The sequence below is a fragment of the Acipenser ruthenus genome, chromosome 1 (genome assembly GCF_902713425.1).
Source record: "Acipenser ruthenus chromosome 1, fAciRut3.2 maternal haplotype, whole genome shotgun sequence".
In the NCBI taxonomy this organism is placed as follows: domain Eukaryota; kingdom Metazoa; phylum Chordata; class Actinopteri; order Acipenseriformes; family Acipenseridae; genus Acipenser; species Acipenser ruthenus.
In genome coordinates, this window is record NC_081189.1 from 102,256,838 (window position 1) to 102,280,095 (window position 23,258).

The 23,258-nt window shown below is 41.3% G+C and overlaps 1 protein-coding gene across 20 annotated transcripts in view; it reads left to right on the top strand.

Annotated features, from left to right (window-relative positions):
• Window positions 1-23,258, top strand: part of LOC117421337 (prominin-1-A-like) — a 104,822-nt gene that overhangs the window by 14,198 nt on the left and 67,366 nt on the right. For all 20 annotated transcript variants that reach the window (XM_059035356.1, XM_059035379.1, XM_059035344.1 and 17 more), the window contains exon 2: window positions 527-1,133. In XM_059035356.1, coding sequence (XP_058891339.1) covers window positions 911-1,133 — 223 coding nt within the window. In that variant the 5' untranslated portion in view covers window positions 527-910. The remainder of the gene's footprint in view (window positions 1-526; window positions 1,134-23,258) is intronic.

Sequence of the window (23,258 nt, forward strand, 5' to 3'; positions counted from 1 at the left end):
ACAGGGAAAAAAAACCCAGCTAAGAAAAAAAGCAAAAGCCAGATACTTTAATGCACAACCAGGCATGTTCATTTACCTTGATGTTAATGCTGATGCACAGAATAATTTGGTTGGTGATCCTGGTGTTTTGCTTTTGTATCTGCAGTTGGTAGTTATAGTAGAATCTTGCAAAAAAAAAAAAAAAAGGCTTCTGGGTTTAAATAGTTTAAATGGTTGATCCCTCATAAAAGTTAACCATATTAAAAGCATTGGTAGATTTTTTTAGTAAGCAAGATTCTAAATGGTAAATGTATCTGCTTCCAGTTCCTTTGCAAAATGCTCACTTGCGGAGAGGAAGTAAACATATTTACAGTATTTTGGATTGTGGTAAAGGATGGAGGCTACAGAGTGCTAACAGGAGCATATTACTGGGGTTTACTGTAAATCCTGTACTGTAAAGTATACAGTTACTGTTTATCTTGGTGCTTATGGCATTTCCTTCAAAGATTCTACAGTAGCTCATTTGTCTTTGTTTTCTGTGTTTCAGGTTTCTTGCTGTGTCTCGGGCCTTTCCAATAGGAGAGGTGCTTGTCTGAGCCGTTGTTTCCCATCACTGCCAGAGATGGTGCAGTGGCTCCGTTCTGTTAAGAGCTCCCACAGAAATCCACTTGTCATTTAGAACTGAAGAGTGCACACACACCCACACACACTCATGGATACACACTTAATACTGTAAAGAAGAGGATTGAGAAGCTTTTGTTTTTGTGTTTTATTCCAGTGGACAAATATCCAACCCTGGGAGAGCTGTTAGCAATTAATTCATCACATCAGCTAAGGAAGTACAATTTAAATGTAACCCTTTTGTTCTTCAAAAATTCTGACAAGAAACAAAATATTCCTGAAATCTTAATCTGTATGAACACTGGCAATCATGATTGGTAAAGCAGGGTTGATCTTACTGATGCTGTGGGGCTGTACTCTATGTGGAAGCCAAACTTCAATGCAGAAATCGCCACAGGGAACTTTGGATTTTGGGTTTGTTCCCTCTGGAGTTTATGAAACGCATGCATATTTTGAACCTGGACCTATAGGAATCCTTTTTCACATGGTACACGCTTTCCTTCATGTGGTGCAGCCCAATCCTTTTCCTCATGGTAAGTCCTTTTTAAATGTGCTTTATTCTCCTTGTCCTTGTTTGTCGCTCAAGATATGTAACCAGGTAAGCAATCTGTGCTTACAACATGTATAGAGCTTACAACAGATGTTCTAGTAATGTATAGCACAAATATGGAGAAATGGTATGATATTTGTTTTTTGTTTTTTCTTTGTAGACTGTTTGTTTTTATAATTGATTTACAGTTTTGCCCATCATTAAAAAGGTTCTTAAAAGAATCGATTTTAACACAGTGTTTGTGTTGTTGAATCAATAATAGTTTTAATGGGAAAATGTAATAGGCCAACAGTCTATCAGCTGAAAACTAGTTTCATTCAGACATCTGCAGTCCTATTTATAGTAATAGCCTTCAAGGGAAAAGGATATTTTTTATAACAAAAAAAAATAATTGGAAAGGATTACCAGCATCAACACACTGGAGGACGAATCAACAATTATTTTTATTTCAACCCGGGTCACCACTGTCACTGCCGTGCTGACTCGAGAGAGACGAAGACAGACCCTCCCCCACCTCCTCCTCCCTCCTCTATCTCCCCTGATGACTTTGCCTCCTTCTTCTCTTCTAAAATCTCAGATATCCGCAAACTCTTTAACACCTCTCCCTCCCCCGCACCCCCTCCTGCTCCAACCCCTACACCCACTACATCCCCTACTAACTCGCCCTCCTTCTCCACCTTCTTGCCCCTCTCAGACTCTGACCTCTCCTCCCTGCTCCAGGGTCACAAACCCACCACGTGTGCCTTGGACTCCCTCCCCACTCACCTCTTTCAAGCTGCTGCTCCTGCTCTACTCCCCTTCATCTCCTCCCTCCTCAACACCTCTCTACTTTCTGGTATCTTTCCCTCTGCCTTCAAAAAAGCCTCTATCACTCCCCTCCTCAAAAAACCTACCCTCGACCCCACCTCCCTCCAGAGCTACCGTCCTGTCTCCCTCCTACCCTTCCTCTCCAAAACCCTCGAGCGTACTGTACACCGCCAGCTCTCTGCTTTCCTGTCCAACCACTCTCTGCTTGACCCTCTCCAATCTGGCTTCCGCTCTGCTCACTCCACCGAAACCACCCTCCTGTCTGTCACCAACTCACTTAAGTGTGCCCGAGCTGCCTCTTTCTCCTCTGTCCTAATTCTCCTCGACTTCTCTGCTGCCTTTGACACTGTTGATCACTCTATTCTACTATCATCTCTTGCTGACCTGGGGATCTCTGGCACTGCTCTGGCCTGGTTCTCCTCCTACCTCTCCAACCGCACTTACCAGGTAACCTGGCGTGAAGCAACCTCCACACCTCACCCTCTCTTAACTGGAGTCCCCCAAGGGTCAGTCTTGGGTCCTCTCCTGTTCTCTCTCTACACCCGCTCCCTGGGCCCCCTCATCGCATCCTATGGCTTCTCATACCATTTCTATGCTGATGATGCTCAGATTTTCCTCTCCTTCCCCACCTCTGACTCCACCATCTCCTCCCGTATCTCTACCTGTCTGTCTGCTATTTCCTCCTGGATGCACTCGCATCACCTCAAACTCAACCTCTCTAAATCTGACCTCCTTTTCTTTCCCTCCTCCTCCCCCTCCTCTGATCTCTCTATCTCTGTTCCTCTTTAATCTGCCACACTCTCTCCCTCTTCCTCTGCTAAGAACCTTGGAGTCACCCTGGACCCCTGCCTCTCTTATTCCCAGCACATCTCCACTCTGGCACGCACTTGCAGATTCTTCCTGAGCAACATCCGAAGAATCCGACCCTTCCTCACAAACTATGCTACCCAGCTCCTGGTCCAGGCCCTGGTACTCTCCCGCCTAGACTACTGCAACTCCCTCCTGGCTGGCTTCCCTGCGTCCGCCACCCGTCCGCTCCAGCTCATCCAGAACTCTGCTGCCTGCCTGGTGTTCTCTCTGCCTCGCTTCGCCCACACTACTCCACTACTCCGCTCGCTCCACTGGCTCCCGATCACCGCTCGCATCCAGTTCAAGACTCTTGTACTGGCCTACAGATGCCTTGACCAGACTGCACCCAGCTACCTCCAGACCCTCATCTCTCCCTACACCCCCACTCGACCTCTCCGCTCCGCCTCCACTAGAAGACTTGCTCTACCTCCTCTACGCTCCCCTGCCTCCAGATCCCGCTCCTTCTCCACCCTTGCTCCACAGTGGTGGAATGACCTTCCTACAGATGTCAGGACTGCCCAGTCCCTGACCACATTCCGGCGCCTCCTTAAGACTCACCTCTTCAAACAGCACCTGTAGAACTCCTCTGTTTGTATCCTGGGACACTATCACCCTTCATTTAAATGTGCTTTATTTTGCTCTTATCTGCCCCCTATCTTACTGCATTTAATCCTGTACTTCAGAATGTGTTTAACCTGTAGTATTTTGTATTTAATCATATCCTTATGTAACTATCACTATTTAATCATATCCTGATGTAACTATCACTATTATCTGCTGTATTGAATTGTGGTTTGTCACACTTGAACAAAAGTTATTGTATTTCTTGCTTTTATTGTATTACTTGTATTGTAACACTTGAAATGTATTTGCTTACGATTGTAAGTCGCCCTGGATAAGGGCGTCTGCTAAGAAATAAATAATAATAATAATAATAATAATAATAACAACACACGCGTGGGGTCAGTCGTCCGCTTCTTCTCACTCTGCGGGCCTGCCATGCAGCCACCTCAGAGCTTCAGCATTGAAGGACCACGCAGCTCTGGGTAGCTTACAGGCAAGCCCGCAGGCACTCCGGCCAGTTTACTAGGGTCGTTGGTGCGTGGTGAGCTGAGGACACCCTGGCCGACCTAGGCTCTCCCCACCCTGGCGGTGCTCAGCCAATTGTGCGCTGCCCCCTGGGAACTCCTGTCCACGGTCAGCAGTGGAATAGCCTGGACTCGAACCAGCGACCTCCAGACTATAGAGCGCTTCCTGCACTCCACGAGGAGCGCCACTCAGGAGCCCCTGTGCCAGCTCTTTCAAACAGGTCAGATACACGTATTTAACAAATACATGTCAGATAATTTTTGTTTCTCAAAGTATTTGTTTTAAGGAGGAGTATTAAGGTTAGGGTCCTTGTTAGTGGGGGTGGGAGCGATTAGGTTAGTGGGGGTGGGAGAGATTAGGTTTAAGTCTGTACCATATCTGTGTTTATAATCAATTAGAAAATCTAGGGATGAGGAGTGGCTTTGAGTCGCCTGCTTAATTAGGTCATTCTATAATCCCCTGCACCACATGTCGCTGTGTTTCATTTTCACCTTGCAATAGTTGGTCATGTATTTATGCAGTGAGACAAATGTGTGTTTTTATATCTCGGATTTAATGTGCCCCATGGAAAGAGGAAGAACATACATTGACTTCCAGATTCTATTGTACAGTCAATTACAAATGGTCAGACTGAGTTTTTCAGAATTCTGGAACTACTAGGCAGAATGTAAATAAATACAGTATAACTAATGCAAGTAAATACTACAGGAAGTGATGCATTCTGTCTACATTTACAACAAATATTGTGTAGGACTTGAACATGTACTTCAACAACTTATATATTCTGAAATATATATATATATATATATATATATATATATATATATATACAGACGTGCTCAAATTTGTTGGTACCCTTACAACTCATTGAAATAATGCTTCATTCCTCCTGAAACGTGATGAAATTAAAAGCTATTTTATCATGTATACTTGCATGCCTTTGGTATGTCATAGAATAAAGCAAAGAAGCTGTGAAAAGAGATGAATTATTGCTTATTCTACAAAGATATTCTAAAATGGCCTGGACACATTTGTTGGTACCCCTTAGAAAAGATAATAAATAATTGTATTATAGTGATATTTCAAACTAGTTTACAATAGCTTACCTGCACTGTCTATTATTATCGGTATCGGACGATATGGGTAGATAACCATCGGCTGTTGGCCAAGAAAATCTTTATCGGTGCACCCCTATTGCCAAGATATCTAACCCCACTCTTATCTAATGGTTAACTTTGAATAAGTCTATATGTACTTTTGACCCCTTAACATATTAATTTATAAACCGGAATGGAAAATGTGAGGCAAAAGTAAATCCTAGAGCTATGTCCTTAAACATCATGAACAATGAAACAGATTATGACTGATAAAGGTACTGTAACACTCATTTAATGTTCATGATACAGTTTTTAAAAAATGTACAATTCCCCCAGGTATGGCAATATATGTGGCTCAAATGAATGTATCTATACAGTTCATAGTTGTACATAATGCAGTATGTATACTTACTGTATGGACCACATTCACAAAAACATGTTTGACACATTTATTTTGTAAAAAATCTTGGTTTCTTGTTTTTATTTTCACAAAAATGGTGCAAACTTAGCATGGGGGCAAATGCTTTGTGAATATGGATATATGACTAAAGTCTATATAGTAATCCACTTTTTTCTTCAAGGAGAATCCATCAAAGGAAATCCTAAATATCTGTAAAAGCCATGGGATCCTCCATGTAAAGCAGAAAACCTGTATTCTGTTAAAATGCCCAAATATCTTGGTTCGTGTGACAGAGGGAGTTCTTAGATGTGGACCAAGCCCCATCTGCTTTGAAAGCAAATTAAATACATACCACACAAGCAAAATTTTACTTTATGCTTAACAATTACTAGATGCATGTATGAAAAGGCCTATTGAAAATGATCAAACTCAGACTGCACTATACAGTAAAAGATTGGCAGTTTTCAGGACTGTTTCCATGGCAACAGATAATCATATTGCATATCATTTGTCTTGCTGTTTTGTTTTATATGACTTTTTTCAAATCAACTGAGAAATTATATATATACAGACGTGCTCAAGCTATTTTATCATGTATACTTGCATGCCTTTGGTATGTCATAGAATAAAGCAAAGAAGCTGTGAAAAGAGATGAATTATTGCTTATTCTACAAAGATATTCTAAAATGGCCTGGACACATTTGTTGGTGCCCCTTAGAAAAGATAATAAATAATTGGATTATAGTGATATTTCAAACTAATTAGTTTCTTTAATTAGTATCACACATGTCTCCAATCTTGTAATCAGTCATTCAGCCTATTTAAATGGAGAAAAGTAGTCACTGTGCTGTTTGGTATCATTGTGTCACAATGATCAGCTCTATGTTCACAGACGAAAAAATGAAGCTTTCAAAGAAAAGAACACCATACCTACAGTGAAACATGGATGAGGCTCGGTTATGTTTTGGGGCTGCTTTGCTGCGCCTGGCACAGGGTGCCTTGAATCTGTGCAGGGCACAATGAAATCTCAAGACTATCAAGGCATTCTGGAGTGAAACGTACTGCCCAGTGTCAGAAAGCTCTGTCTCAGTTGCAGGTCATGGGTCCTCCAACAGGATAATGACCCAAAACACACAGCTAAAAGCACCCAAGAATGGATAAGAACAAAACATTGGACTATTCTGAAGTGGTCTTCTATGAGTCCTGATCTGAATCCTATCGAACATCTATGGAAAGAGCTGAAACTTGCAGTCTGGAGAAGGTACCCATCAAACCTGAGACAGCTGGAGCAGTTTGCTCAGGAAGAGTGGGCCAAACTACCTGTTAACAGGTGCAGAAGTCTCATTGAGAGCTACAGAAAACGTTTGATTGCAGTGATTGTCTCTAAAGGTTGTGCAACAAAATATTAGGTTAGCGGTCCCATCATCCATGCCATTTTCATTTGTTTTCTTATTTACAATATTATGTTGAATAAAAAATCAAAAGCAAAGTCTGATTTCTATTAAATATGGAATAAACAATGGTGGATGCCAATTACTTTTGTCAGTTTCAAGTTATTTCAGAGAAAATTGTGCATTCTTCGTTTTTTGTGGAGGGGTACCAACAAATTTGAGCACGTCTGTATATATATATATATATATATATATATATATATATATATATATATATATATCACTTTTGAAATCTAGATGAACAGGGAGATGTATTTTGTTTGCCACAAACCAGGTGGAGTGCACCGCTGGAGTGTCATGTCATTCTATCATGTTCAGTACCGTGTGAGACATCCAGCAGCAAAGAGCAGTTGGCAGGAGAACATTGCCTTTTAAACTGTGCCTAAGCTTTTATTGGTAGTGAGTGTTGAGTTTCAAGGGAGGTTGTGGTAACACTAATCGCAGTCGGAATCCCCGAGAAACTGTAGGTGCTGTTGAAGTAAATGAGGTTCTATTCAGTTGCCAAGGCAACATTCTGGAAGTCTGTATATTACATGGCAATACATGTGTATTAAAGCTTTACATATATTTTCCTGAAGTATACACAGCCAGTATGTTTTCCGTCATTTGCAGCTGCTGGCTGTTAACCATTGCTGTAAACATTGTTATCTCCGTAGCCCTAAGCTTTTATTCTTCATTTTTAGAAGATTTCAAAATCTTAAGAATCAACTATTTAATGTTAAGGAATGTTTATGCTGCTAAAATAAACTGATAAACTTTGCATTGTTTACCTTTTTTCTTACCATATATTTAGAGTCACTACAAGTAGAGAACAGACCAATCAGCTGACCCAGTGTGTGTGTGTGTGTGTGTGTGTATATATACAGACGTGCTCAAATTTGTTGGTACCCCTCCACAAAAAACGAAGAATGCACAATTTTCTCTGAAATAACTTGAAACTGACAAAAGTAATTGGCATCCACCATTGTTTATTCCATATTTAATAGAAATCAGACTTTGCTTTTGATTTTTTATTCAACAAAATATTGTAAATAAGAAAACAAATGAAAATGGCATGGACAAAAATGATGGGACCGCTAACCTAATATTTTGTTGCACAACCTTTAGAGACAATCACTGCAATCAAACGTTTTCTGTAGCTCTCAATGAGACTTCTGCACCTGTTAACAGGTAGTTTGGCCCACTCTTCCTGATCAAACTGCTCCAGCTTTCTCAGGTTTGATGGATGCCTTCTCCAGACTGCAAGTTTCAGCTCTTTCCATAGATGTTCGATAGGATTCAGATCAGGACTCATAGAAGGCCACTTTAGAATAGTCCAATGTTTTGTTCTTATCCATTCTTGGGTGCTTTTAGCTGTGTGTTTTGGGTCATTATCCTGTTGGAGGACCCATGACCTGCGACTGAGACAGAGCTTTCTGACACTGGGCAGTACGTTTCGCTCCAGAATGCCTTGATAGTCTTGAGATTTCATTGTGCCCTGCACAGATTCAAGGCACCCTGTGCCAGGCGCAGCAAAGCAGCCCCAAAACATAACCGAGCCTCCTCCATGTTTCACTGTAGGTATGGTGTTCTTTTCTTTGAACATAGAGCTGATGTGACTTGTCAAAAAGCTCCAGTTTTGACTCATTTGTCCAAAGGACATTCTCCCAGAAGGATTGTGGCTTGTCAATATGCATTTTAGCAAATTCCAGTCTGGCTTTTTTATGTTTTTCTTTCAAAAGTGGAGTCCTCCTGGGTCTTCTTCCATGGAGCCCACTTTCACTAAAAAAGCGACGGATGGTGCGATCAGAAACTGACGTACCTTCACCTTGGAGTTCAGCTTGTATCTCTTTGGCAGTTATCCTTGGTTCTTTTTCTACCATTCGCACTATCCTTCTGTTCAATCTGGGGTCGATTTTCCTCTTGCGGCCGCGCCCATGGAGGTTGCCTACAGTTCCATGGACCTTAAACTTCTTAATAATATTTGCAACTGTTGTCACAGGTACATCAAGCTGCTTGGAGATGGTCTTGTAGCCTTTACCTTTACCATGCTTATCTATTATTTTCTTTCTGATCTCCTCAGACAACTCTCTCCTTTGCTTTCTCTGGTCCATGTTCAGTGTGGTGCACACAATGATACCAAACAGCACAGTGACTACTTTTCTCCATTTAAATAGGCTGAATGACTGATTACAAGATTGGAGACATGTGTGATACTAATTAAAGAAACTAATTAGTTTGAAATATCACTATAATCCAATTATTTATTATCTTTTCTAAGGGGCACCAACAAATGTGTCCAGGCCATTTTAGAATATCTTTGTAGAATAAACAATAATTCATCTCTTTTCACAGCGTCTTTGCTTTATTCTATGACATCAAACAGGGCAGCAGCGTGGAGTAGTGGTTAGGGCTCTGGACTCTTGACCGGAGGGTTGTGGGTTCAATCCCCAGTAGGGGACACTGCTGTTGTACCCTTGAGCAAGGTACTTTACCTAGATTGCTCCAGTAAACATCCAACTGTATAAATGGGTAATTGTATGTAAAATAATGTGATATCTGTATAATGTGAAATAATGTACAATGTGATATCTTGTAACAATTGTAAGTCGCCCTGGATAAGGGCGTCTGCTAAGAAATAAGAAATAAATAATAATGACATACCAAAGGCATGCAAGTATACATGATAAAATAGCTTTTAATTTCATCACTTTTCAGGAGGAATGAAGCATTATTTCAATGAGTTGTAAGGGTACCAACAAATTTGAGCACGTCTGTATATATATAATTTCTCAGTTGATTTGAAAAAAGTCATATGAAACAAAACAGCAAGACAAATGATATGCAATATGATTATCTGTTGCCATGGAAACAGTCCTGAAAACTGCCAATCTTTTACTGTATAGTGCAGTCTGAGTTTGATCATTTTCAATAGGCCTTTTCATACATGCATCTAGTAATTGTTAAGCATAAAGTAAAATTTTGCTTGTGTGGTATGTATTTAATTTGCTTTCAAAGCAGATGGGGCTTGGTCCACATCTAAGAACTCCCTCTGTCACACGAACCAAGATATTTGGGCATTTTAACAGAATACAGGTTTTCTGCTTTACATGGAGGATCCCATGGCTTTTACAGATATTTAGAATTTCCTTTGATGGATTCTCCTTGAAGAAAAAAGTGGATTACTATATAGACTTTAGTCATATATCCATATTCACAAAGCATTTGCCCCCATGCTAAGTTTGCACCATTTTTGTGAAAATAAAAACAAGAAACCAAGATTTTTTACAAAATAAATGTGTCAAACATGTTTTTGTGAATGTGGTCCATACAGTAAGTATACATACTGCATTATGTACAACTATGAACTGTATAGATACATTCATTTGAGCCACATATATTGCCATACCTGGGGGAATTGTACATTTTTTAAAAAACTGTATCATGAACATTAAATGAGTGTTACAGTACCTTTATCAGTCATAATCTGTTTCATTGTTCATGATGTTTAAGGACATAGCTCTAGGATTTACTTTTGCCTCACATTTTCCATTCCGGTTTATAAATTAATATGTTAAGGGGTCAAAAGTACATATAGACTTATTCAAAGTTAACCATTAGATAAGAGTGGGGTTAGATATCTTGGCAATAGGGGTGCACCGATAAAGATTTTCTTGGCCAACAGCCGATGGTTATCTACCCATATCGTCCGATACCGATAATAATAGACAGTGCAGGTAAGCTATTGTAAACTACAATAGCTGACATAGGGCCTATATTTAATTTTTTTTTAAATTCTAACAAAAATTTAAAAAATGAACAGATATTGTTTACTTGTTGTATATGACAAAAATGAGCAGGTATTGTTTTCTTGTTGCATTTCAGTTCACGGGTGGGAGCTAGGGCTGCGTGAAGAATATGGATTAGTATTTAGAGGCTTATCCTCGAGGGAGTGATGATGCACTGCGGGCCAGGAATGCTTGTGATGATGGCCTGCGGGCCAGTACTTCAGGGACTGATGATGGCCTGCGGGCCAGGATTGCTTGTTTTAAACTATTGGTGGCTGTAGCAGGTCGGTAGTGAGCCCTGTACATTTATTTATTTGTTTATTTATTTTTAGATCGGGGTCTCCCCCTCCGCCCCTGTGCAGTGTATTTTGTATTTGTTTTTTATTTTATTTATATATTTATATGACGGTGAAGTGCCGTGTGTTCTGTTATTATTGTTCTGTTTAGTTATGTATTTTAAATGACAGCGAGTGCCGTGGGTTTTGTTCTTGTTTTGTTTTATGTAAACGTGTTCTGGCAGAGGCGAGATTGGTGCTTGTCCTCTGCCAGGAATAATTAGAAAACTCGTGCAGAAGGTGGCCATCTCCCGAATTAATTAAGTGATTAATTTTGTTGCTAATCGGGAGATGGTCACCTGAATATAAAAGCCTGCAGCTCTCCAGCTCGGGGTGGGTGTTAGAGAGGAGAGAGCAAGCGAAGGAAGTGAGAGGAGCGAGAGAAAGACGAAACTTTATTTAAAAAATATACAGGAACAGTGACAGCGACTGCCCAGCCTGACCTGTATTTATTATTTTGTGTTTGTGATTTGTTTTGTTTAAACCTTTTATTTTGCTCTGCGAGCACAGTCTTTTTCTGTTTAAATATTTATTTTATTTTTGTTATTTAAAAAAAAAAAGGCGCGCCGCGTCATTTACTTTAAACAGCAGTGCCTGGTGTCAGTGTTTTTCCCGTCCCTGCTTTTGCCTGCGTCTACGAGGCGCTGGTGATCCCACTCTGACACCATGTGTGGCAGGACTGGCTGGGCAGTGACGGCAGAAGCAGGGACGGGAAAAACACTGACACCAGGCACTAAAATAAACAAATAAATAAATGTACAGGGCTCGCTACCGCCCTGCTACAGTGGTCTACAGGCCAGGGCAAAGGACACGGTCCGGACTTTATACCGCAACAACCTCGTACTGCGGAGGTCGGCCCCATGGGCCCCCGGGACCCCCTGAAAACATAGAAATCCTCTGACTCTGCAGAGAATCCTTGGAGACGCGGCCTCGTGGACCGGGCCATGCCTTCAGAGAACGGAAAGGTTCATAACCTGGAAAGAAGGAAGAAAAGAGAATCCCTCTCCAGGAGCCACCCTCAGAGAGGTGAGGCAAGTCTTCCAGGGCCAGGCACCGGAGTGTGCCCGCAGGGATGTCTGAAAGATAGAGTTTTGTTAGTATTTGGATTTTAGAATTTAAGAATTGCAGAAGACCACCGCTCCTACTGGTACAGTGAGAGAGAAACAACAGAGTCTCTGGGCGAGACAAGAAAAAGCGCATGAGCTGCGAAAGAACAGTGTGGCCGGTGGTCCCCACTGACTCGCTGCGGCGAGGACCCCCCCCCCCCCTTTTAACGAAGGCATGAGTAGCTGCAGTTGACTTGAGGCTGGGGAAGTGAGACTCACTTACCCCCCAAAAGGATGGACCACTGGCTCCCCGCAAGGACTGCACCTGTGAAGACAAACAAAGTACTGCGTGCCAATGCGCAACAAAAAACAGAGAAGGACAAACAAGGACAAAGAGAGATGGTTAGTAAGACAGGCTGTGTGCAACCCTTCTCTATGTGGAGAGGAAACCCCCTCTGTTAGGAGGAAACCTCTGGTGGGAAGGGTGCCCCCACTCCGGGCATACTAGCAATTGATTGGTGAGCTGCTGAGATGTCTGTAGGAAGAGAACGGATTTAGGAGTGAACTGCTGCTCATGACCAGCGACCCATAGTTTTAACTCATAATCAAGACAGATTTCCAGTCTCATACCACGTCTCTCACCATTTATTAATGCTTGTAGTATTTGAGAGGATGAGCGGACATTTTAGATGGGGATTAGCGTTAGCCTTGACTGCGGAAATGGCTGCCATGATCTGAGTATCCGGAGGAAAGATGGAGCGTTGGAAGCTTTGGAGGAGGGTTTCTTGCTTCTGAAAGATATTTACATGAGAATCCAGGTTTTTGTAGTTGACAGTTTTTTTGCAGTCGTGGCGACAGCGAGAAGGCGCGATATGAATGTTCTGCCTTGGGAATAATGTGAATTGCGAAATTGAAGTGGCCAAAGGGAGTTAACAGGTTGCGTTTAGAGATTGATTTTGATACTTGGAAGTTGTTAGTGAGCTGACGAATGCGTTCCAGGATTGTCGAGTGGGAGGCTGGCTTCGGATTTGACAGTGTCCCAGATGATTCAGAGGAATTCTAGTCAGGCTGATGGTTTATTTTGAGAGTGGGATGCCTACTGAAGAAAGCAGGGGTCGCAGATTGAAGATTGCTTGAGCGAGGGGGTCCGAAGGTGGGGATATAAGGAGAAGGTTGTCTTCCCCGCAGATCCCAAACAGGTCGTGGAGGGAGGGATGAATGGGCATGATTTAAAAGAGTCTAAATTATCCACTTCTGCGAGCCAGGTGCCGTGGCCTGCTGCTTTGATGGATTTAATAGCGTTGGAAGCTGTAATGTAACAAAGGGAGAATTGATCATGGGAAATTAGGGCGTTGAGACTGGAACTGCCTCTCGGGGTGGAAAGATCGATGATTAGGCGCTTTCCCTGATATTTTGTGGGTCACTGTTCCGATGGGGCTAATTCTGAAGATGGGGAACAGAGCTGGGATGGAGCCGGCCATGAATTCTTTGTCCATGTCGACTTGGATTAGAGACTCAGTGATTCTGGGTTCGGAGGAAGCAGAACGAAGATTTTTGCATATGAATGGGACAGAGGGAGATTACGAGGGGGGCCAACCAAGGCTTTTAAAGTAGAGCGAGTCTGTGACCGTGGGGTGGTGCAGTGTATGTGTGTCTGTGACTGCGGGGCGGTGCAGAGCATATGTTTGTCTCGTGTGTGGAACTTGGCTTTCTTTATTACTTGCCTTTGGATCAATGACAAGAGGGCATGATGTCGGATGGCGGCTGCTGATTGGGAGCCTGAAGCAGATGCTGTAATCAGGTTGTACTCTGGAATGCTGATAGATGGGGGCAGGGCCAGAGCTTTCTGGGCTGGGGTGAGCAATGGAGCCACTGAAACAGAAGGTGTAATGAAAGAGGGGGCGAAAATTGGCACATGAGAGGCTGAAGGAGGAACTGCAATGCTGTTGGAGCAATTGACTATGCTATCTAAACGTGTGTTTATTGATGACAAGGCGTTGCTGGTGCTGCTGAGCGAGCAGTGGTGGGGAGTGAGTAAAAAATTCGGCTTAGCTGGGGTAAAATCGAATATCTTTAGTTCAGTAGCAGTGAAAACTTGAAGTGTACAGGATGGGAAAGTCTAGTAAAATACCATTGAAAAGCCTGTTTCCCAAAATTAAACAACAACTCAGCAATTTTAGTATTTGCAAGCAGTCTCTTTCAAAAAATAAAATTAAAATGAGCTTGGAAAATAGCTTTGAGAATCAAACCATATGTGGTGGCTGGACTTCATTTCTGACTACAGGCTCTTGCTGTGGACCATTGAGGGCGGCTGATGCCCAGTTGTAGGTCGGAACGTCAGCTGTGGGGACCGGAAGTGCTGAACCCGAAGAGACGGCGGCCATGATTGGAGTGGTGAATACTGGCTTGAAGTAATGGAGAAGCAACCCGTTTGTCCATATCGTTGAGCCGTGCGTTAATTGAGGCAATTGAGATGGTGATGTGGTGAATGAGAGACTTCATGTCCTTGAAAATGTTGTTATGAAGCTGAAGGATAAGTTCGGGGGCGTCTCCTGGTTGCTGCGCTTCTGTGCTGAGAGGAGGCGATGACCATGACTGGAGAAGGGGGCTGCTGCAGCCTGTTCTGGGAGCTGCAGCCTGTCCTGTGAGCGAGTTGTGCGAGCGAGTTTGCGGAAGCGCGCTTGTGAGAAGGAGGCAACGTGAATATAGCAGATATAAAGGTACAATTTATTGTGAACAATGCCATACACTCGCTTCCAGCCGGGATGTTGATATTGTTGTTGTGCAGGGTTTTTAAGAGTTTGGCGAGTGGCCGATCCTTATAATATAGCTGCTCCGGAGGCTGAGCCTGCTGGCGGGGGCGTTTTCATCTGCGTAGTGCCGGGACAGCAGGTCTGGTTGCTGGGTAGAGGTCTGCATTAGAAGTAGACGGTCCATTGGAGAAATGAAGGAGATATTTTGAGGTGAATCTGGCAGGAAAGTTTCCTGCAACGTATGCAAAAAAGCAAAAGCAAAACGCAAGAGAAGGCACATAAATTGTGACGTGGCTCAAATAGGCAGATAGCTTTGATAGGCAGGAGAAAGATAGGAGCAGCTCCAGCTCCCGACCCCCGAACTCCACTTTAAAGTTAACATAAAATGAATACAAAGCATAACGGAGTATTATATTGTGTGCTTGACAGTAATTTATACATTTGTTTTACAACAGTCACACAAAAATAACACTTTGCATTTGTAGTAGTAAAAACACTTCTGTAGAAAAAAGTATATAATGTGACATTAACTTTTATAGCCACTTGCTGTAAAACATTGCTTATTATAACTTCGAGCTATAAAATGTAGCCTGTGCAATGTGAACTACATTAAATTTGTTCTTTAAATTCTTGTTTTAAGCATACACTGCTTAAAAATACAGCCCAACTTAAATTGTTAACTTAATCAAAAACGAAAAGATGTCATAAAAATATCCAGTTACAAAATTCAGTCAAACTTGAATTTGTTACTTAACAAAAGATGGCACAGTAATCAATTCCTGCTTCAAAATTCTACCGAATACACCCACAACCAATGCAGATTAACTAAGCAAGATAAACAAAAATTACAAAAGGTAATTTTGAAGTACATAGTGTAGTCATAATAATAATAATAATAATAATAATAATAATAATAATAATAATAACTTTAACCATCAGTGTTATTTAGGATTCGACCTATTTTTTTTTTTTTTTTTTTTTAAAGCATCAGAATAATATTCTACTCACAGTTCATCATTGTTAATGTAGCATCAAGTCTGTTCTGCTGCACACAACTCGCTATCCTATTGTTGTCTTCAGATATTTTAAAAAAACTCGAAGCACCGCTCTTTTGAGGCTTATTTACTGCAGGATGATCACACTTTACACAGCACTGGGAAAACGAGTGCCTCAATGTTCTTGCGTCATCAGTATGCGCCTGACCAAACATTTAATCCTGTTCTGGAAGAAATTCAAGCATGAATATCGGTGTACATTATCGGCTAAAATAACAAAAACTGCCGATAGCCGATTGTGTTTTTTTTCTTTATCAGTGCCATGTTGATAAGCTACTGATTATCGGTGCACCCCTAGCTTGCAACTGTAATTTCATAGGTATCTTCTGAAAGAAAAGGATTTACAGTACATTTGCATCCAAACACACTTTGAGACAGTCCAGATTTATAGTGTTTTACACGTTTATAGGTATTCAACTTATGCATCTTATATATGGTTGTGTGCCCACAAATCCAGTATTATCTCTCTGTCAATCAAAGGGAATAATTAAGACTATATTTGGTGATAAGATGCTGCAGTATTTTAAATGTTTTTATGGTACGTACTTTTAGTAAGAATAGGCTTTTCTTAAGAATACTGCAACACCGGAACGTCTTTCTACCTGTGAATGGAGGAGAAACAGGAATAATACTGTGTACACAAGTAGAAAGTTAAAGATTCTGTAAAAAAGAAGAAAAAAAAAGTCAATTGAATTGCCAGGTTTTAAATATCCCTGACTTAACATTGTAGACACAAATTAAAGCAGAAGATTGAGGGTAGAAGGGCTGTTACAAAGAGGGTTGAGAGGGATGGGTAAGGGTTAAGGTAGCTAATGTGGTGACGGAAGGTTGGCCCAAAAGGTGAATCAATTACTTGGGCGGTAATGAGGGGTATTGTTGGCATGCAGGAGATGTAGCTGAAAGCTGTAATGAGACACACAGGAGAGGCAGTCAAGGTTTACCACTGTCAATGATGAGCCACAAGGTGCATTTTTTCTTCAGTTGAGGTCTGTTGTATTTGATGTTGTAATGCTTCCCCTGGGTTGGGTTGCATGAGATATCCATGATTGATTTTGTTGGTGTGTAAACCTTCCAATCCATCAGGACCCCAAGGGGAGTGTTTGCAACCTTTTATAAATCTACATTTAAATGCCATGATTTAATTAGGTTTTTATTTCATTTACTGTATGATTTATACCTGTTTTTCTTCAGCATTTGTAGAATTAGGGAGGCGTGAAAAGTTCAGGACACAGGTCAGGTGTCTTTACAGTTCATTTCATCATTCACAGCTTTCTTCCTCAGGAAAACCTCAAAGTGGAACATTCATTTTTGCACACAAACACACACAATTTAAGTTTTGCATTGCTGCAAGGAGTAGGCAGATACCCTAGCAGATGCAAGCTGCATTGAGTCCCAAATGAGACCCCCCCCCCCAGATCTTAGGTTAGTCCATCATCAGAAACCTGAGATTACTTACAAATTTGTATTTCATTCACATTTAAAACTGAGAGGGTTTTATTGTAATTATGAATTGGGTAGAAGTTAGTACAATAAGAAATAATACTGTACCAAACAAATAATCTAAACCCCTCTAAAGTAAGACAAACCTCGGGGGGGGGGGGGGGGGGGGGGGGGTAAATCAATCTTTAGAAGTGCTTCCCTTGGGGGCTCCCGAGTGGCGCATCCAATAAAGGCGCTCCACGCGGAGTGCAGGATGTGCCCTATAGCCTGGAGATCACAAGTTCGAATCCAGGATATGTCACAGCTGACCGTGACCGGGAGTTCGTAGGGGGCGGCGCACAATTGGCTGAGCGCTGCCCGGGTAGGGAGGGCTTAGGTCGGCAGGGGAATCCACGGCTCACCGCGCATCAGCGACCCCTGTGGCTGATAGGGCGCCTGTGGCTCTGCAGCGGAGCCGCCAGATCTGTGTTGTCCTCCGGCACTATAGGTCTGGTGGCATTGCTGTGGATCTGCAGTACGAAAAATGACGGCTTGGCAGGAGCACGTTTCGGAGGATGCGTGTTCCAGCCTCCGTTTCCCGAGTTGGCGGGGGGGTTGCGAGCGGTGAGCCGAGGATACAGATAATAATTGGGCATGCTAAATTGGGGTGAAAAAACCGGGGCAAAATAATTGGCGACGACTAAATTTAAAAAAAAAAAAAAAAAAAAAAAAAGTTCTTCCCTTTAAAAAGATGAAAGGTACTGTGATGCAGAAGTAGGCTTGTCTTGGGGATAGAAGAAAGGATTGTGCGACTGAAGAAACTGGGTACTGACCCCAGGGGAAATGAGCTGTTCTATCTGGGCTGTCCTCTGGTGCAAAACTGTCTCAAAACTGTAAAAGCAGAATTACCACTCCATGATAAAAATCAAGAGGAGGATAGTGTTTTTGAAATGGAGAGGATTTACATAGAAACAATACTGTATGTGAGTGTAATAACTTTGTTAAAATGGGAATTCTACTGCTACACTAAATAGCAAAGCTTTTTATAATGTGATTTGGCTGTCTGGTAATAGTAATCCACTAATACCAGTTAATGTGGTTTGAGCCAGTGCATGTCACTCACTTTAAACACCTAATCGTAAGATACTCAGTCATACCAAACCTTTACAGTTAGACAGGTTGCTAAGGAGGTGTCATGTCATGAAAGCACAAAAGCAAAGTTACACAGTTTCACATATTCGCATCCCATCATATTAAAGAGGTGGGTACTGTAATGTGTGCAAACATCAGTTATCATCTGAGGGGGGAAAAAATACTCATTGATTTATTTTTTTGCCCCTGGCATTTCTGGAGTCCTTTCTGGTATTTTCTTATTTGTTCTGAGCACTGCAAGTGCATTGTGCAACTACAGATGAACCACATGTTAACATGGCAGCATTGGAAAGCACTGGAAACTTGTGTTTACACTTGTTAGAGGACAGGGTTGGTACAGCTAGCCCGTTTATTCATCATTCAGCAAGGTGACAGCTTATGCTGGGACAGGGCTGCTCCCAAAGCAACTGTAGTGTTTTGTCTTGATTCCAAGCCTGCGAATACTACAAAAGCACAGCTCGATGTTTATAAATGATTGCTACATCTGGCTGACCTGCACAGGGGAAATACAGTATTGTGAGCAGGTAGTGGAGCGCAAAAGCAAATGATTGGGGTCATTGTTGGTTGTAGAGTAATAAAAAAACATGCACTGTCACATCCTACCCTGATCCTATAGTAAAAACCAATATGGGTTTCAGTACTGTTAGCATCTGCATTGATACAAGTGATGGGAGCAGGGTGGATTAGCATGTCTTCGCTGAACATGAAGGGTATCTTATTTATAGCAATTTCTGTCTGTCTTTGTTGCTATGGCAACCAGGTGTTCGCTCCAATCAATTTGTGTTAATCTGGGATTAATTTGCCATCTTGATGTGCACAGCAAATCTTCAGCTTTGCAAACCTAGCCTCCCCCTGCCAAGCCTGAACCACTGAACATAAACATGAGACTCTCCCCCTGTGATTTCCGAAGGGTTTCTAGAACTAGTGTAACAGTAGTTTAAACTGTTTACTGAGGTGTTTACCGTATTAGAGAAAAGTGTAAAGTATTGCATGCAAGCAATACAAATGTGTATTATAAATATCATATGGGAGATACTGAAATTGAAGAAGGAATCTATGAAAAAGACCTAGGAGTTTATGTTGACTCAGAAATGTCTTCATCTAGACAATGTGGGGAAGCTATAAAAAAGGCCAACAAGATGCTCGGATATATTGTGAGAAGCGTTGAATATAAATAAAGGGAAGTAATGTTAAAACTTTACAATGCATTAGTAAGACCTCACCTAGAATATTGTGTTCAGTTCTGGTCACCTTGTTACAAAAAGGATATTGCTGCTCTAGAAAGAGTGCAAAGAAGAGCAACCAGAATTATCCCAGGTTTAAAAGGCATGTCGTATGCAGACAGGCTAAAAGAATTGAATCTGTTCAGTCTTGAACAAAGAAGACTACGCGGCGATCTGATTCAAACATTCAAAAATCCTAAAAGGTATAGACAATGTCGACCCAGGGGACTTCTTTGACCTGAAAAAAGAAACAAGGACCAGGGGTCATAAATGGAGATTAGATAAAGGGGCATTCAGAACAGAAAATAGGAGGCACTTTTTTACACAGAGAATTGTGAGGGTCTGGAACCAACTCCCCAGTAATGTTGTTGAAGCTGACACCCTGGGATCCTTCAAGAAGCTGCTTGATGAGATTCTGGGATTAATAAGATACTAACAACCAAACGAGCAAGATGGGCTGAATGGCCTCCTCTCATTTGTAAACTTTCTTACGTTCTTATGTTCTTATGTATTCAAGGGAAATAGGGACAGTTCAGTGAAACATTAAAACATTTTAAATGTGTGTTTTTTTTAAGTTTTAAAATTAGTATTGCTTTCACAAGAACCCTTTTAGTTTGCGTTCCTCATCTGCAGAAAAGTGGTACAGTACCTGTTCTGCCCTAATTTTCTTTTTTGGTTCAGGTGGTGGCTGCTGGAGCCCCAAAATGAAATGCCCTGGCTGTCATCCTAGGACCAGTCATTCAGCACAGTTAGTAAATGGATCATATTTAGGGTATCACTGCAACTGAAAATTAATGGAACATGAAAAATGTACTGTTTGAGTTATTCTAGTTGCACAGTATGTTGGTTTATAATTTAATGAACACAGCTGTAGAAGTGATTGACATATCCATTGGTTTTAGTTGTTCAGTCCTTCGTGAAAACATGTAGTCTGACTGTCATGTCAATTTACCAGCTAGAGGGTTATTTATGTATTTATTTTTTATATATGTTTTTTTGTTACAGTTTGAACTGGTTTTAGGTCCTGCTGAGGAAACTGTGGTGGCAGCTTGTCATGCTGAACATGCAGTTTAATTGACACAAATGCATTTTCCTGTCATGATTTTAAATCCGTCACACCTATAGTTAACAAGTACAATATCATGAAGGTTTTTTTGTAATATAACGTAACCCCAGCCAATACTCTGTCAGGCCTGTAATAACATTTTTATTGGAGGAAACACATTCAATAAGCAGTTCTCTAAATGTATGTGAAACTCTAAAACGTGTGACATATGTGCAGGCAGATGTTTCCACTTGATCCCCAAGGGGAATAAAAATGCTTTTTTCAACGCTATAACCAGCATTCTGCAATACTACTTAACAAATGCCTTATCAGTCTTGCATATGTCTAGAAATATAGAGAACTGCTTCTAGCACACATTATTGATTCTATCTTAATCTGGGGTTATATGGAAGCTGTCTGTCTGGCAAAGGATATTCTTGAGCACATGCATCAGATTCTGACAGTTCCAGTATGTGAGGCATCTGTCTCTTTTGTCAAAGTAAAATTATTACATGTGCATACATTGATTTGTACAAAACTCCTATCCATATCGGGCTGCGGGCATCCATCACCCAAGTAAGAAACCCTGGAGAAACCGTACATTTTCTTTATGCCTTTAGACAGGTTTGAAATGCAGTGTCATGGGTGAAGCAGAGCAGAGTGATGAAATTCCCCAATGTGCTAATGGCTCATTCAGACAGGGCTCATTTGATTAGTGAAACACTTGTTGATTTTTACCCCCAATTACTGGAAACTCTCAACCTTGCACTGCATACGGAGTAATAACAGCCTCTGATTTGAAGTCAATTACCCGAGAATCAAAAGCCTTTTTTACACAGACATGTACACATATGGGTCAAAAACAACTGAAATGACAACGAAAAGGCTAAAAATGGAAAGGATATTAAAGTATAAGTAGCAATTAGCAGCTTCTTTATGGAATGGAAGTAGAGTGGCTGATTTTAGCTAATATTAGTCTGTGGGGACTTTCGCACTGTGGATAGTAGTAAAACACATGTCTGTCAGCTTGTAAGTAGATTTCCTGTCTCTCTTTATTGTAGTCAATCAGACTGAAAGCCCTATTCATCTCATTGCAGTTGGGTTGCAACTCCCTATTCATAGCAGTGAATAAGCAGCAGTGTGGTGTAGTGGTTAGGGCTCTGGACTCTTGACTGGAAGGTCGTGGGTTCAATCCCAGGTGGGGGACACGGCTGCTGTACCCTTGAGCAAGGTACTTTACCTAGATTGCTCCAGTAAAAACCCAACTGTATAAATGGGTAATTGTATGTAAAAATAATGTGTAAAAAAATCAGATAATTGTATGTAAAAATAATGTGATATCTTGTAACAATTGTAAGTCACCCTGGATAAGGGTGTCTGCTAATAAATAATAATATTGAAGGTTTTCTAATTTGTTAATGCTGGCCAGCCTTGTTTCTGTCACATAGTAGCACCAGGGAACTGCATTACTCAAATCTACATACAACAATACTTTATTAAAATATCCCTTTTATAAAAAGGAAATACAGTAAAGTATACTTACTATACTACAATATGTAGCCTTAGTACTACAATGTACACTTATCCTAACTTTTTTAGTATCTGTAACTGTACTTTGTGTTCTGACCTGATTTGTATTTAAAAAGTTTATTCCTGTAGGAGAGCCCAGCTCTCTGATTTCCCTGCTCTGCTTCTACCTCATTTTACAGTTGTGTTCATGGGCACATGGTGGTGAAACCACAGCCTCATGGTGAGCTGGAATTTGTACCTAGAATCCCCTTTTGCTTTAAACATAATGTTATACTTCCCTAATACCAATGTACATAGAAGAGATCTGGCTTACCACTCTTCAGATACAGAGAGAACTGAAAACTCTGCTTTTGGCAGTGTAGCCTATGACCGTCTGGGACTGTTGGCATTCCTTTTTCTTGGCACTGCCACAAAGCCACAGAGTGCTCTTCTCCCTGGTGCTGTGTTCATGAAGCCCTGGAGGTGCATTACAGTTCAGCAGCTTGTTCAGATGACACAGGGTTTAACCTTTCATCTTCCTCCTCTTCATGGTGAACAATCATTTTCAATAAAGTCGGTGGTGGTGCGAGACCCATGTATAATAAGATGAGGTGGTGGCATAGGATCCAAGTGTAATACAATTGCCTCTATATAATAAGGTTTGTATAATAAGGTTAATGATAAGACAGCTTACGTATCCACAGGAGACAGAAACATTTGTGGAAGAGCAAAATAACAGCAACATAAATTTAGCAAGAAACTACCTCAGCCACATGCCCTCTGTGGGATGTTAGTCAGTTTAGACTGTTGGCTCTCAGAAAGCAGGGGCTGTTGAGTGATGAGGAGATCATCTAATTCCACACTCTCAAAAAAGCCAAGCAATTTTTCTACTCCAACTCTTAGTAATAATATATGTAGTTTTGCCATGCACCTCCACCTTAGTTTATATTTAAAAAAAAAGGTTTTCCAATGTTAAAACATTTCTGTGATGCCACTCTTTTGATATTTTGATGGATTAATTCTACAAATCTTCTAAGTAAAATTGGCTATGTGGCTTTTAGGGAAGGGGAATGTGGGGCAGATATATTGCTGATTTGCAAATCCACAGAAA